The sequence below is a fragment of the Stegostoma tigrinum genome, chromosome 18 (genome assembly GCF_030684315.1).
Source record: "Stegostoma tigrinum isolate sSteTig4 chromosome 18, sSteTig4.hap1, whole genome shotgun sequence".
Lineage (NCBI taxonomy): Eukaryota > Metazoa > Chordata > Chondrichthyes > Orectolobiformes > Stegostomatidae > Stegostoma > Stegostoma tigrinum.
Window position 1 is genome coordinate 58,712,751 of NC_081371.1, and position 13,391 is coordinate 58,726,141.

General features: G+C 42.3%; 1 protein-coding gene across 5 annotated transcripts in view; it reads right to left on the bottom strand.

The window, feature by feature from the left end:
* The window catches only part of tmem117 (transmembrane protein 117), a 557,403-nt gene that overhangs the window by 513,757 nt on the left and 30,255 nt on the right, over nucleotides 1-13,391 (bottom strand). For 2 of the 5 annotated variants that reach the window (XM_059652566.1, XM_059652567.1), the window contains exons 1-2: nucleotides 3,606-3,694; nucleotides 1,004-1,312 (exon numbers count right to left, since the gene is read on the bottom strand). In XM_059652566.1, the coding sequence (XP_059508549.1) occupies nucleotides 1,004-1,312; nucleotides 3,606-3,663 (367 nt within the window). In that variant the 5' untranslated portion in view covers nucleotides 3,664-3,694. Of the gene's footprint in view, nucleotides 1-1,003; nucleotides 1,313-2,723; nucleotides 2,776-3,605; nucleotides 3,695-13,391 lie in introns of those variants that run through there. The other 3 variants (XM_048548382.2, XM_048548381.2, XM_048548383.2) reach the window with 2 other exon arrangements.

Consider the following 13,391-nt stretch of genomic DNA (forward strand, 5'->3'; position numbering starts at 1 on the left):
TCTCCAGCTCCACACTGTATTATCTTTGTCTCCAGCATCGGCAGTTCCTACTATCTGAGAGTTGTTATATCAAGACTACAGTTGTCAGCTGAAAAAGCTGGACATGAACTAGAGAAATTCTACAATTTATCACAAATTTGAACTGGGGTTGGTAGACCACAAGTAGCAGGGAGGTGTGCTGATGCTGGTCATGCTCCTCTAGCGCCGGTGTAACATTTGATCTAACTATGAGCATGTTAATTGGTTACGAGTGTTCACTAATGAAGAGAGATGAGATATCCTGGGTTCATTTTCTTTGAAGCAGAAGCAGCTGAAGACAGAGTTGGAGATGGGGGATTTGATTGAGGTATACAAAAATTGAGCGGCATAGACAGAATCTTTTGGGTGAGGAAGAGGTCAGACATATCCAAGCCAGAGCACATAAGATAGAGAGAGGCACAAGTGATTCTGAGGAGATCTGAGAAAAATTATTTTCACCCAGAGATTGGTAGAGTTATGGAATGTGCTGCCTGAGGACAGGTACTCAACATTTAAGCAGTATCTGGACAAGCTCTTAAAATGCCAGGATACAGTAGGCTATGGACCAAGTGCAGATCAATGGGATTAGTGTTAATTGGGATTTGTCGGTCAGCATAGACATGGTGGGGCCTGTTTCTATGCTGTATGACTCTATGGCCTATGACTGGCTACTAAACATCTTCAGTTCGCTGCATCGAGGTCTTGAGGCACAGTAATAGTGTCACTAGCTCTCAGTCAGAGGTCGAGGCACTATTATCCGGGCCCATGTACCCTGGAGGTGCATCACAATGCAAACAATTTGATCGAAAATAATTTGAAAATTTGCCCCATTAATTATATCCAAGGAACTGACCTTGGTTAGATGTCAACATTTTGGACAGTGCACTTGTACATCAATAGACAATATTAGCCAATTTTGATAAATAAGACCCATGATTTAAAAAACTTCCAATGCAACTGTACAACATTCAAGATGATGACTTACCAAACATCCGCTGATGGAACAAAAACTTTCCTACAACAAGGCCCATCATAATACCTAGCAACCACAGTAGCACTTTTAAGCAGCTCCATCCTCCTCCAGGATACTTGTTCACTATGAAAGAGAAGCAGTTTCCAACAACAATTACATTGGCGGGGGTCTGGCTGTGAGAAATAGGGTCTTCAGCAAAAACGAGGAAGTTGAAGAAAGTCACCAGATAGGCTACAATCAACCGACTCCATGGATGCTGGAAATAGTAACGAAATGCTTTGACCATCCTCATACATATGGGACGACCCTTCAACCTGCAATCTGCATTAAAAAGAGAGGTTAGTGATTCAGTAAGTTATATATGAAAATACAACAATTGAACATTGACTTGCTCAATCAGTTTGCATCATTGTGCAAAGTTAAGTTGCATTGTGAACGGTAACACAGATGACCAGTTGGGTCAAAATTCTAGATGTTTGTTGTTCATTCCTCTGGCTCAGCAATCAGCTCAGTAGTGACTATATTTCTAACAAGTGTTTTTCTTTAATGTGTGTTTTATGTCAATTAATGTGCATATAATGGCTGAAGGAGGCAAGATGTCTGCAAAACACGTTGTTTTCTGCAAAACATTCAAAGGAAAGAAAGGAACTCTTCCAGACTATAACAATAACTTACGTGCCACCATTTACTGTAAATCATCTCTTTGGGTGGAAATGCCAGTCATTTCCATGCCAAGGGACTTGGTTGGCCCTTTTTGTTCACCTACATTCCACCACATAGTTTCAATAACATTTAAAACAAATCTTACTATTTACTTAAATAGTGTTCTGTATCTAAACAATCCCTCAGCAGAATGCAGTCCCCAAAATATTATTTCTCTCAGCAAATATCTTGGTACTTACAACGAAAAAATGGGTAATTGTAGGGTTAAAAATCACATACCTACAATGATATGGTGTACATGCCAGGTTTATTACAACTTTACCGTCGACTCTTTGCTCGAGTTACAGCCTACCCTTCACAGAAGTTAGTTTCTGGGCTACCAGTGGTTTTCTGATATCACTATACAGACAAATTGAGATTGTACTTTAAAGCAAAAAAAAAGTGTTGCCTGCAACATGTAATTTGGGGCAGGAGTTTATATCTGCTTCCCTTTAACATTGGGAGGCTGTCGTAAATAGTGTTGAGCACTGCCTCATCGAAATGACGAGGAAGGAGTCTCGGAAAACACACCAACGCAACGAGCGAGACCAGAAAGCAGTTCAGCCAGTTTTACAAGTAATCATTCCAAAAGGTTAAAAACTGCGCAGCAATGTGTTAATCCCACAAATGGAATGCAAACTTTCTAAATTAAAAATAGAAATCAATTTTACAGTAAATTAAACAGTGTTACCAGCACAAGCCATTCTGACGGAAGGTTATTCTGGAAGGAGCTGCTCTCACTAAACACAGCGCGCAAAAATAAATAAGGTTATCCGATATATATTTGTGTAGCGTAAATATAGAGGCTGTCCTGCACTTCCGCTCGAATCAAACACTGAATTAAATGTCAATGGCTTATTTAAAGCTTTCAAATAACTAAATAAAACTAGTTTCAAGCAAATCCCTGTCGAAGCGAAATAAAGTCTATATCATGTATCATTTTACATTGAGCGTATTTCTATCCATGAGATGTTAATTACACCAGCCAGACAGATTCTAACATCGAAAAGTATCACGTATCAAACGTAACTGCAAGGACCACTGGTGTCTTCTAATAAGGTGCATTGGTGTCACATGAAAATAATCTCACGACTCACGATTCATGATTCCAGCCTCCAATGATAAAGGAAAATAGTTATAATTTCTTGTTTGACCGAGCTACCCCAGCAGCTCAATTAGTAAATGCACAGCCTGGCGAATCTGAACTTTCTGAATTTCATAGCTGAATAAGCACTAATTTAAAGAGTTTGAATTACAATACAAGAATAATGGCTTTAAGTAACAAGCCTACCATAAAAATAACGTACAGCTCTGAAGATATATTAATTACCGAGATTTCTGTCACTTAATACAAGTACTGAATGACTATGACCCTAATGAAACATTATAACGTACTTTCTCCTCTGGTGCATTCCACCAATGCTTACATGGGTAACTTTCATGAATGAGTCTATTCGTCATGTCATTCTTCACTAAGGAGATGTTATAATTATGTCCAATCTTGTCCTATTACAATGTAATTTTGTTTTAGACAAGCAAGATAGTAACATAGTAGCAAAGCCTGGGCGGAAACAAGTAGAACTGATGTGCCTATATGTGATAACAGAATCGGAACGGAGCCAAGTGTGACACGAAATAGCTAAATTTGACATCAGTGTTGAGTTTTAAAAAACATGGTAACAGAGGCAAAACTAGAGATTTTGACTCATTTACTGATAATAAGTTAACTAGTTCTTATTGTAGCTGCTGTTTTGGGAAAATTGAGCAAAATAAGTTGTCATTCTTCATGGGTATTTTGGGACTTCTTAAAGAGACAGCTAGTGTCTCTACTCAATCACTTGAGCAAATGGTCTAAAAAAAACACTACCCCATACCCTTCTAAAATACTTTAAAATTTCTACGTATTACTTACAAATATGCCGCAGAACACTGATTAAACTTTTCAGTGTGTTAATGTTGGAACGTGACATTTATCCCACTACACAATTAGCAGCTGAGCTCTACTAACCAAAAAGGTCTAGAGCTCAATCCCTGCCTTGTGCTGATTTAGTTCACATCTGGAGTAACCGGTTGGTTTCGGGAATTGAATTGGAAGGTGCTGGGTTAATAGACCAAAAAAAAAATCCTAAACCAGCGCCACCTACTGACAACACACATTGAACATGATAAGCTCTACCAAGCAATCATATGATTCTGTAATGCAGTGCACAGGCATTTAAAAAGTGTCAAAACCTTAAGATCTTGATTATCTTCTGTACAGATGGTTTGGATCTTCTGTAGATTAAAATTGAGAAATGGTTTGGATCCAATTCAATTAACATGCTTAATCTACATCAACACGCAAGCAACTTCCCTCAAGCTATCTGCTATGTGTTCATTAATATGCATCATAATTAAGCACGGAGGGTTTACTGGGCTGATGATAGATTACTATTATTCATTTATATAATCAGTTTTAATTCAACATCTGCTGCATTAATTGGGTTTTCTACTCTTAATCTCTTCTAAATAATTGTCTATGTTTGAAAAATGCAACATGCTCCTATGAGAATTTCTGTCTGCTGGGGGAAGAGGTGAGAGGAACAATATCAATCTTATTCAGACAATGTAAAGCAGGTGTGGAAGCAAACACCTCAGATGATCATGGGTCTAAAATCAGCTTGCCACAGTTTTGAGGTGAATTGGAGCCCACATCTGTTTCTACCCCCACCCAATTTATTACTAATCCAGGACCAGCAACATCAGAAAGTCATATCTTAATTTTTTTTGGTGATGAGCTTTTGCAAGATAAAGCCAGCTATTGTCTTTTTGCCTTTTTTTTTAGAAAAGGCAGTAGGTAATATTGGTCTCTTTAATTGTTCCAAACAATCACTTTTTAAAAAGTGCCATATGTTAACTGGGATTAAGTTTAACACTAACTACGAAGTCTGTTTATGTTCAGTCAGTTAACTAAAGCCTGAATAGGCTAAATGTTGTTGTCTTCCTGCATCACAACAATATTATTTTCCATTGTACTTTCAATGTTTTAGTGGTCTTTGAATCATTTTGTTTTGTAGAATGGAAGTATCATAGAGAGACAGACTGATAAAACTATCAATTTGGGGATGAAGGTAGAATAAATCAATTAGAAATATTAAGAACTACAGAGGCTGTACTCCGATCAGTGTGGAGTTGGAAGAACACAGCAGGTCGAGGAGCAGGAAAGTTGATATTTCAGGTTGGCACCCTTCTTCAGAAAACTTTCTGAACGCCACACTATTAGAACAAAGCAATTTTCCTGCTCCTGCCCCACTGAACTTATCTGGACTCCCATTTTCTTCCCCCTTGGTCCAGGAACTCTCTACCTATGTCCATGATACCACCCACTCCCTCCGCCTCCTCCAGAACTTACAATTCCCTGGTTTCCCCAACACCCCATCTTTACCATGGATGTCCAAGGCCCTCAGCTTCTTCCTGTCCCGCAGGCCTGACCAGAAACACCCCCCCCCGCCACCTCCACTGACACCCTCATCTGCTTAGCTGAATGCATCCTCGTCCAAAACAACTTCTCTTTCAATTCCTCCCACTTCCTACAGATAAAGGAGGTAGCCATGGGTACCTGCATGGGCCCAAGCTATGCCTGCCTCTTTGTAGGTTATGTGGAACAGTCCCTCTTCTGTACCTACACAGGCCCTAAACCCCACCTCTTCCTCCGTTACATTGATGACTGTATCGGCGCTGCCTCATGCTCCTATGAGGAGCTCAAACAGTTCATCCACTTCACTAACACCTTCCACCCCACCCCAACCTTAAGTTCACCTGGACCATCTCTCTCTCTCTCTCTCTCGCGCGCTCTCGCTCTTGGTCTCTCCTTCCTGGACCCCTCTGTCTCCATCTCAGGCAACCTCCTAGAAACCAATATCCCTTTCAAGCCCACTGACTCTCACAGCTACCTAGAATATACCTCCTTCCATCCACCTTCCTGCAAAAATACCATCCCCTATTCCCAATTCCTTTGCCTCCGCTGCATCTGCTCCCAGGATGAGGCGTTCCACTCCTGTACATCTCCGATGTCCTCATTTTTCAAGGACCACAACCATTCCCCCCCACAGTGGTCAAGAACACCCTCGACCGTGTTTCCCGCAACTCATCCCTCACACCCCTTCCCTACGATAATCACCAAAACAGAATCCCCCTCGTCCACACATACCACCCCACCAACCTCTGGATCCAACGCATCATCCCCTGACACTTCTGCCATCTGCAATCTGACCCCACCACCAAAGACAGTTTTCCATCCCCACCCTTGTCTGCTTTCCAGAGAGACCACACTCTCTGTGACTCCCTTGTCTGCTCCACACTCCCCTCCAACCCCACCACACCCGGTGCTTTTCCCCACAACTGCAGGAAGTGCTACACCTTCCCCCACACCTCCGCCATCCCAGGCCCCAAGAAGACTTTCCACATCAAGCTGATGTTCACCTGCACATCTGCCAATGTGGAATACTGCATCCGCTGTTCCTGTTATTGGCCTGCTCTAAATTGGGGAGACTGAGCGGAGGCTTGGAGGCCACTTTGCAGAACACCTACGCTCGGTTCACACTAAACAACTGCACCTCCCAGTCGTGAACTATTTCAACTCCCCCCCCCCCCCCCGATTCCGCAGACGACATGTCTATCCCGGGCCTCCTGCAGTGCCACAACAATGCCACCCAAAGGTTGCAGGAACAGCAACTCATATTCCGCTTGCGAATCCTGCAGCCCAATGAAATCCGCATTGATACTACAAGTTTCAAAATCTCTCTTCCCCCACCACATCCCAAAACCAGCCCAGCTCGTCCCTGCCTCTCTCACCTGTCCCACCTCAAGCCCCACCCCCACCTCCTACCTACAAATCTCATCCTGTCCGTCCTCCCTGGACTGACCTATCTCTTCCCTACCTCCCCACCTACGCTCACCTTTACTGGCTCCAACCCCACCTCTTTGACCTGTCTGTCTCCTCTCTACCTATCTTCTCCTCAATCCATCTTCTATCTGCCTTCCCCTCTCTCCCTATTTATTTCAGAACCCCCTTCCCCTCCCCCATTTCTGAAGAATGGTCTAGGCCCAAAACATCGGTTTTCCTGCTCCTATGATGCTGCCTGGCCTGCTGTGTTCACCCACACCTTGTTACCTCACAGCTCTCCTATCTGGATCTAGTGTGGATCTCACTCATGAGGGCTTTGGTGACACTCCACTGAATCTTAGCCAAATGTCCAAGGAAATTTGGGCCAGAATGTTGCTTTTAACTCGGGGCCTAGACATAGTGTCAGCTACAGCCCTGTCCAACCAGGCAGACTCCCGTGGTCAGCCTTCTGATTAAGGACATCAGCTCTTGCATTACTTTTGCCTGACTTGTACAGAATCTGGAATCAAAATAGAACATGTTCAGCATCTCATTAGGTCTCTATTGCTTCAAGCTTGGCAGACAGTTGAAAATATGAGTGGCTTGTTGTCTGTAAACATGTTAAACTTTGCACCAATCAGAATGTCTCTGAACTCTTGCAAAACAGTCCACCTCAAAGTGAGCAGCTTGAGTTTCAAACAGAAGTAATGCTCCATACTCCTCTTAGAATTAGAATTACTTTTAGTTTATTGCCATGTGTACTCAACTACGGAAATGCAGAAAAAAGTATATAAAGTCACCATTCCTGCCGCTACCTTAGGTTCAAAGGTACCTCGCTGCAAAATCTTAGATACAACAGTGAAAAATAAAGAAATAAGCTAAAAGTCTAGACTTGAGACTCTGCCTAAACAATAATCTCTTCTTTCTGCATCTGAACCCGTGACAGCTCCTCATCCAAGTGTCAGTTTCCAGTGTGAAGTAAGTTGGAAATCTGGGCAGCCAAGTTTGTGCTTGATTATGCGCTCCAACTCCTAATCAAAATGAGGCTGTAGAAACAGACTTTGGTGGGGTGGGGGGAGACAAATAATAGTTTTTACAGCATGAGAAGAGGGTGCTCAGAGATAATGGGAACTGCCGATGCTGGAGAATCCAAGATAACAAGGTGTGGAGCTGGATGAACACAGCAGGCCAAGCAGCATCTCAGGAGCACATTGAGTCTGAGAAGAGGGTGCTGATTAGTTACGCTACCTCTGATGTGAAGTTTCAACAGGAAAAGTTAACTCTCAATCTTTGTTTTTAGACCAGGTGGACTCTGGTTTTGCTGATTCAGTCTCCATTACCCCAATGCAAAAAAGATGCCACTATGAATTCCTACAGATTCCTCTGGCCTGTATAAAACAGAATCCAATGTATTAAGGGTTGAAGCTTCTAGCACTCGCAAATGTATTACGCTGCAAGCCCAACTGATAAGCTTCAATTTTTTTCCCAGTGTAATTATGAACACAATATGGATTATTTAATTGATGATTTCTAATGGCATAATTACATCTAACATTGAGCTTAATGTTCTGAGGCTTGCAAGCATGGGGTGGTCCAGACAAGACCAATAGTAGTAGCTAGAGGCCTTTTCAGAGTTTGTATGTTATACGGCAAATGATGATTTGATTAAGGTAATGATTATTACACAGGATGTTTTGATATGTGCTATCACAGCAGCAGGACAATTATAAAGAGGATGAAAAGTTATCAGGGGTATGCAGGAATGCAGAGTTGAGGTCAAAACCCAGTCAGCCATCATCTTATTGAATGATGCAGCAGGCTAGAAGGGCTGAGTGCCCTATTTACTTCCCTTGTTTGTAATATAAACTCACGTGATGAACAGATGGTTAGGGCCCTTTCAAGTAGGGTTGATTTATCTCCTCCTTACAAAGTGTAACACCAGGTTTTGTTAAAAATTTAGAATTTTAAAAAAGCACTGTTTATTTGTCCAAGATAACACAGTGTGAAGCTGGATGAACACAGCAGGCCAAGCAGCATCTCGGGAGCACAAAAGCTGACATTTTGGGCCCAGACCCTTCATCAGAGAGGGGGATGGGGTGAGGGTCCTGGAATAAATAGGGAGAGAGGGGGAGGCAGACCAAAGATGGATAGAGGAAAAGATAGGTGGGGAGGAGAGTATAGGTGGGGAGGGGATAGGTCAGTCCAGGGAGGATGGACAGGTCAAGGAGGCGGGATGAGGTTAGTAGGTAGGAAATGGAGGTGCAGCTTGAGGTGGGAGGAGGGGAGAGGTGAGAGGAAGAACAGGTTAGGGAGGCGGGGACGAGCTGGGTTGGTTTTGGGATGCAGTGGGGGGAGAGGATGAGCTGGGCTGGTTTTGGGATGCAGTGGGGAAAGGGGAGATTTTGAAGCTTGTGAAGTCCACATTGAGACCATTGGGCTTCTGGGTTCCCAAGCAGAATATGAATTGCTGTTCCTGCAACCTTCGGATGGCATTCTTCGTCCTCCCCGGACCTCATCCCGCCTCTTTGGTCTGTCCATCCTCCCTGGACTGACCTATCCACTCCCTACCTCCCCACCAATACTCTCCTCTCCACCTATCTTGTCCTCTATCCATCTTTGGTCCGCCTCCCCCTCTCTCCCCATTTGTTTCAGAACCCTCTCCCCATCCCCCTCTCTGATGAAGGGTCTAGGCCCGAAACGTCAGCTTTTGTGCTCCTGAGATGCTGCTTGGCCTGCTGTGTTCATCCAGCTCCACACTTTGTTATCTCAGATTCTCCAGCATCTGCAGTTCCCAGTATATCTGATCACTGTTTATTTGCCCACTTGTTTAATCTCCATATTAACGTATATAATAGAAGCAGGAATAAATCAGGTGATTCTTCAAGCCTGCTCCAATATCTAATAGGATATTGCCTCAACTCCACCTTCAATTCATCCCCGATATTCCTTGATTTGCCAACAGGCCAAAAAGCCCTATCTCTGCCTTAAATATAGTCAGTGAAGAAGCATATTTTGAAACAATTTCAGTCCTAAATGATTGGCTCATTATCCTGAGATGTTACCTCCCTGCTCTAGATTCCCTGGTTTGGGGAAAACAATCTTTCCTGTCCATCTCCTGACCATCCTGTCAAGTCCCTTCAAAATGCTGTACATTTCAATGAGATGGCTTCCCATTCTTCTATACCTCATTAGAATGCAAATAGACTGACCCAGTACAAAAGAAAGATTGAAGAATTTTAAATGCTCAAAACTATGTATAATGGTGTTTTCTGCCATCTTGCACACTGCTTCAGTGTCCTATTTCTCCAAATCAGGTCTTACCCGTAAAACTGGTTCCAGCACCTGGTCAAAATGCATGGTTCCATCATTTTAATCAGCTGGGAGACAGTGGCCAAGTCATGTTTATTTTCTTGTTACAAAGACAATAGGAGGCACATAGCAAAAACACACTTAATAGAAAAACATACTTAATTTAGCAGGAATCTGACAAGAGTTCCCCAATAAAATTATTAAATGCTTCTGACTCGATTTTTAGAAGTAATTTTCTCTTACTATAGGTGGAAAACCAGACAGTCATTAAAAATGAATGGAATTTTTTCTGATAAACCCATTTTCAACTGTGTTCACAAAAATGCTTCCAGAAATGCGTGATTAAAGAAAAAAAACTTTGTGTTTCATTGCTTAACTATGCTACTTTATGAAAGTTTATGCTTGTGATAAGATGAACAAATGTCAGCAAAACTTTACAATTAAACTGGTTAGAAGTTTGGATAAAACTGGTAGGTGGAGGACCAGTCGCACCTTGTCCCTGCCACAGATTTGCAGGTTCGAGACTATTTCCGTCAACAGGGCCCGCAGGTGATGAAAATGAACCGGAATTATTTTTATTACACAGTTGTTAAAGATAAATAAATAATTGAGATAAATAATAGCAGTTATGGAGACAGACATTAAAGCTTAACAAGGTAGTTTCCAGAAATCATGAAATTCATCAAAAACAAAAACCATATTCAAAAATATATACAATTTAATTCATTTTTTTAAGAGTACTGCAAAGAATAAATGTTACTTTGCAGTACAGCCTGCAATGAATATGCATTAAGATGTTTAAATATCACTCCTCCAACTTCAAAACCCAGTATCCCAAAACCAGCCCAGCTCGTCCCCTCCCCCCACTGCATCCCAAACCCAGCCCAGCTTGTCCCCTCCCCCCACTGCATCCCAAAACCAGTCCAGCCTGTCTCTGCCTCCCTAACCTGTTCTTCCTCTCACCCATCCCTTCCTCCCACCCCAAGCCGCACCCCCGCTACCTACTAACCTCATCCCACCTCCTTGACCTGTCCGTCTTCCCTGGACTGACCTATCCCCTCCCTACCTCCCCACCTACACTCTCTCCACCTATCTTCTTTTCTCTCCATCTTCGGTCCACCTCCCCCTCTCTCCCTATTTATTCCAGTTCCCTCTCCCCATCCCCCTCTCTGATGAAGGGTCTAGGCCCGAAACGTCAGCTTTTGTGCTCCTGAGATGCTGCTTGGCCTGCTGTGTTCATCCAGCCTCACACTTTGTTATCAACGCATTCCAGTTTGCCTTCTTAAATATGATCATCCTAATATACATCACCTTCATTAGTAATGATATCATCATCTTGTATATAATTCCACAAATAATCATCATCTATACCATCAAATCCATTGGATAGTCCACATTTCTTGAATGATTTGGTGGTAATCTCCATCTCCATTCCTTACCTGTTCTCTACAACCCGGTCACATGAGGTTGCTGACATTGGAGTCTGCATCCTGTATTGCATGGCGAATTTCATCTCTCATAAAGTCATCCAGTCAGTCCACTTGTCAGATTTCAAAAACAGGGAAGTCTTGTTCTAACTGTAGAGGGTTTTGGTGAGGCCACACCTGGAGTACTGTGAACTGTTTTGATCCCCAAATTTAAGAAATGAAGTACTGGCATTGCAGGCAGTTTAAAAGATACCTACAATGAAGGGGTTGAATTATGAAGAACGGCTAAACTGATTAAGCTTTTATTCAGTTGATTTCAGAAGAATGAGAGGTGATCTTATTAAAATATACAAAATGATGAGGTGTCTTCACACAGGGTGGATGTTGAGATGGTTCCACTAACAGGGAAATCGCAAACTGGGGGACATGGTTACAGAATAGGGGGATATTCATTTAAAACTGAGATATGGAAGAATTTCTTCTCCCAGAAGGTAATGAATGTCTAGAATTCTCTATCCCAGAGAATTGTGGAGGCAGTATCACTGAAAGTATTCAAAGAGAAGATAGATTGTTGAAATATTACGGAGTTGAGAGTGACAAGGAACTGGCTCGAAAGTGTTGAGGACTGGGGGCAGATCAGCCATGATCTTGTTGAATTGTAGGACAGACTTGAGGGGCTGAATGGCCTACCTTTGTTCCTATTTCTTACGTTCTTAAGTTCAGATTTTTCTCCTGCCAACCTTGAAAGCTTTGTGTAGAGAGACATCTGATGGTCGAGCAAGGCTACTTGGGCCACCAGGAATCACAATAATACCTCCTGAGATGCTGCTGGGCCTGCTGTGTTCATCCAGCCTCACATTTTAATACCTATTGTTTTATGATCTAACTTCACCAACAACATCATCAGCAATGTGTGACCTAAATATGTCCCAGACAGGAAGACTTTTTTTACATAATTCTTTTTATTAAACTAAGCTGTAGAGGGACCTGGAAAGAGTTACGAGAATGTTGCTGGGAATGGAGGGTTTGAGTTTCAAGGAAAGGCTGGATAGAATGGTACTTTTATCACTGGAGTGTAGGAGGTTGAGGGGCGATCTTAGAAAGGTTTACAAAATCACGGGAGGTTTTCGGCAACACTGCTCCCTCTCGATGTTTGCTCTCTGCTTGATTGGCTGGTATGTCAAAATTAGTGGGAGTCACATTCATATCCTAACATAGGCCGATCTGTATCCAATCCTTTACCGATATTTGATTATATACTGCTGAAATGCAATAAACTTGTCATCAAGTTCTGCTGGGAGTGACTGAAATCTCACCCTTCCTCAGTGTTGGAAGATTGCTTCTCTCCATAAGCCTGGTAGAGTATGCAGAGATAACAAAGTGTGAAGCTGGATGGCTGCCCATGAAGCCTACAATGACATTTCAGGGCAATGATTCAGATAGACCCGCAGGAAACCGACTATATTCTGCCAATTTTTGTTGATGTATTTTGCTACTTCATCCCCCAACAGTTCCTACATGCTAGGTTTCCTTTGTTTATCTTAACCATTTGCCTAAGTCTCCTCCAGTGTTTAATGTTCATTTCAAAAAGCTTGGCTTCTCTGGCCAATGTACAAGTATTCATCTGCTCTGCAATCTCATCAACCATTAAGTTTGAACTGGGCTGTATATCTGCCTCTTTCTTACGGATACCTTGTTTCTATATTTGAGGGTGGGATTGTCAGGGATACAGCAGGCACGAGGGAGATAGTAACCTTGACATCATGCACACACACGAGGAGCTAAACTTCAGTGGTGTGCCATTCTATGGTCCACTCAAGTAGATTTGTAACAATGTACATTTGACTTCAGTAGCACAAGAGTGCTCAGTACAGAAGGTTTGTTCACTTTGAACACAAGTTGCAGTTAGAATTACAAAGAAGTAAATGCAAAGTTAATAATTTTTGATGAAAATTCATGAGTTGACATTTACTCAGATCAACTATTAGTACATACGATAGTATTTAAAAGCATTTCGCTGGATCTGTGCCACTCCATGCACACACATTTTTCACTTCCCTCAATGCCAAAACTCATCTTGCAAAGACATCCTGTTTTT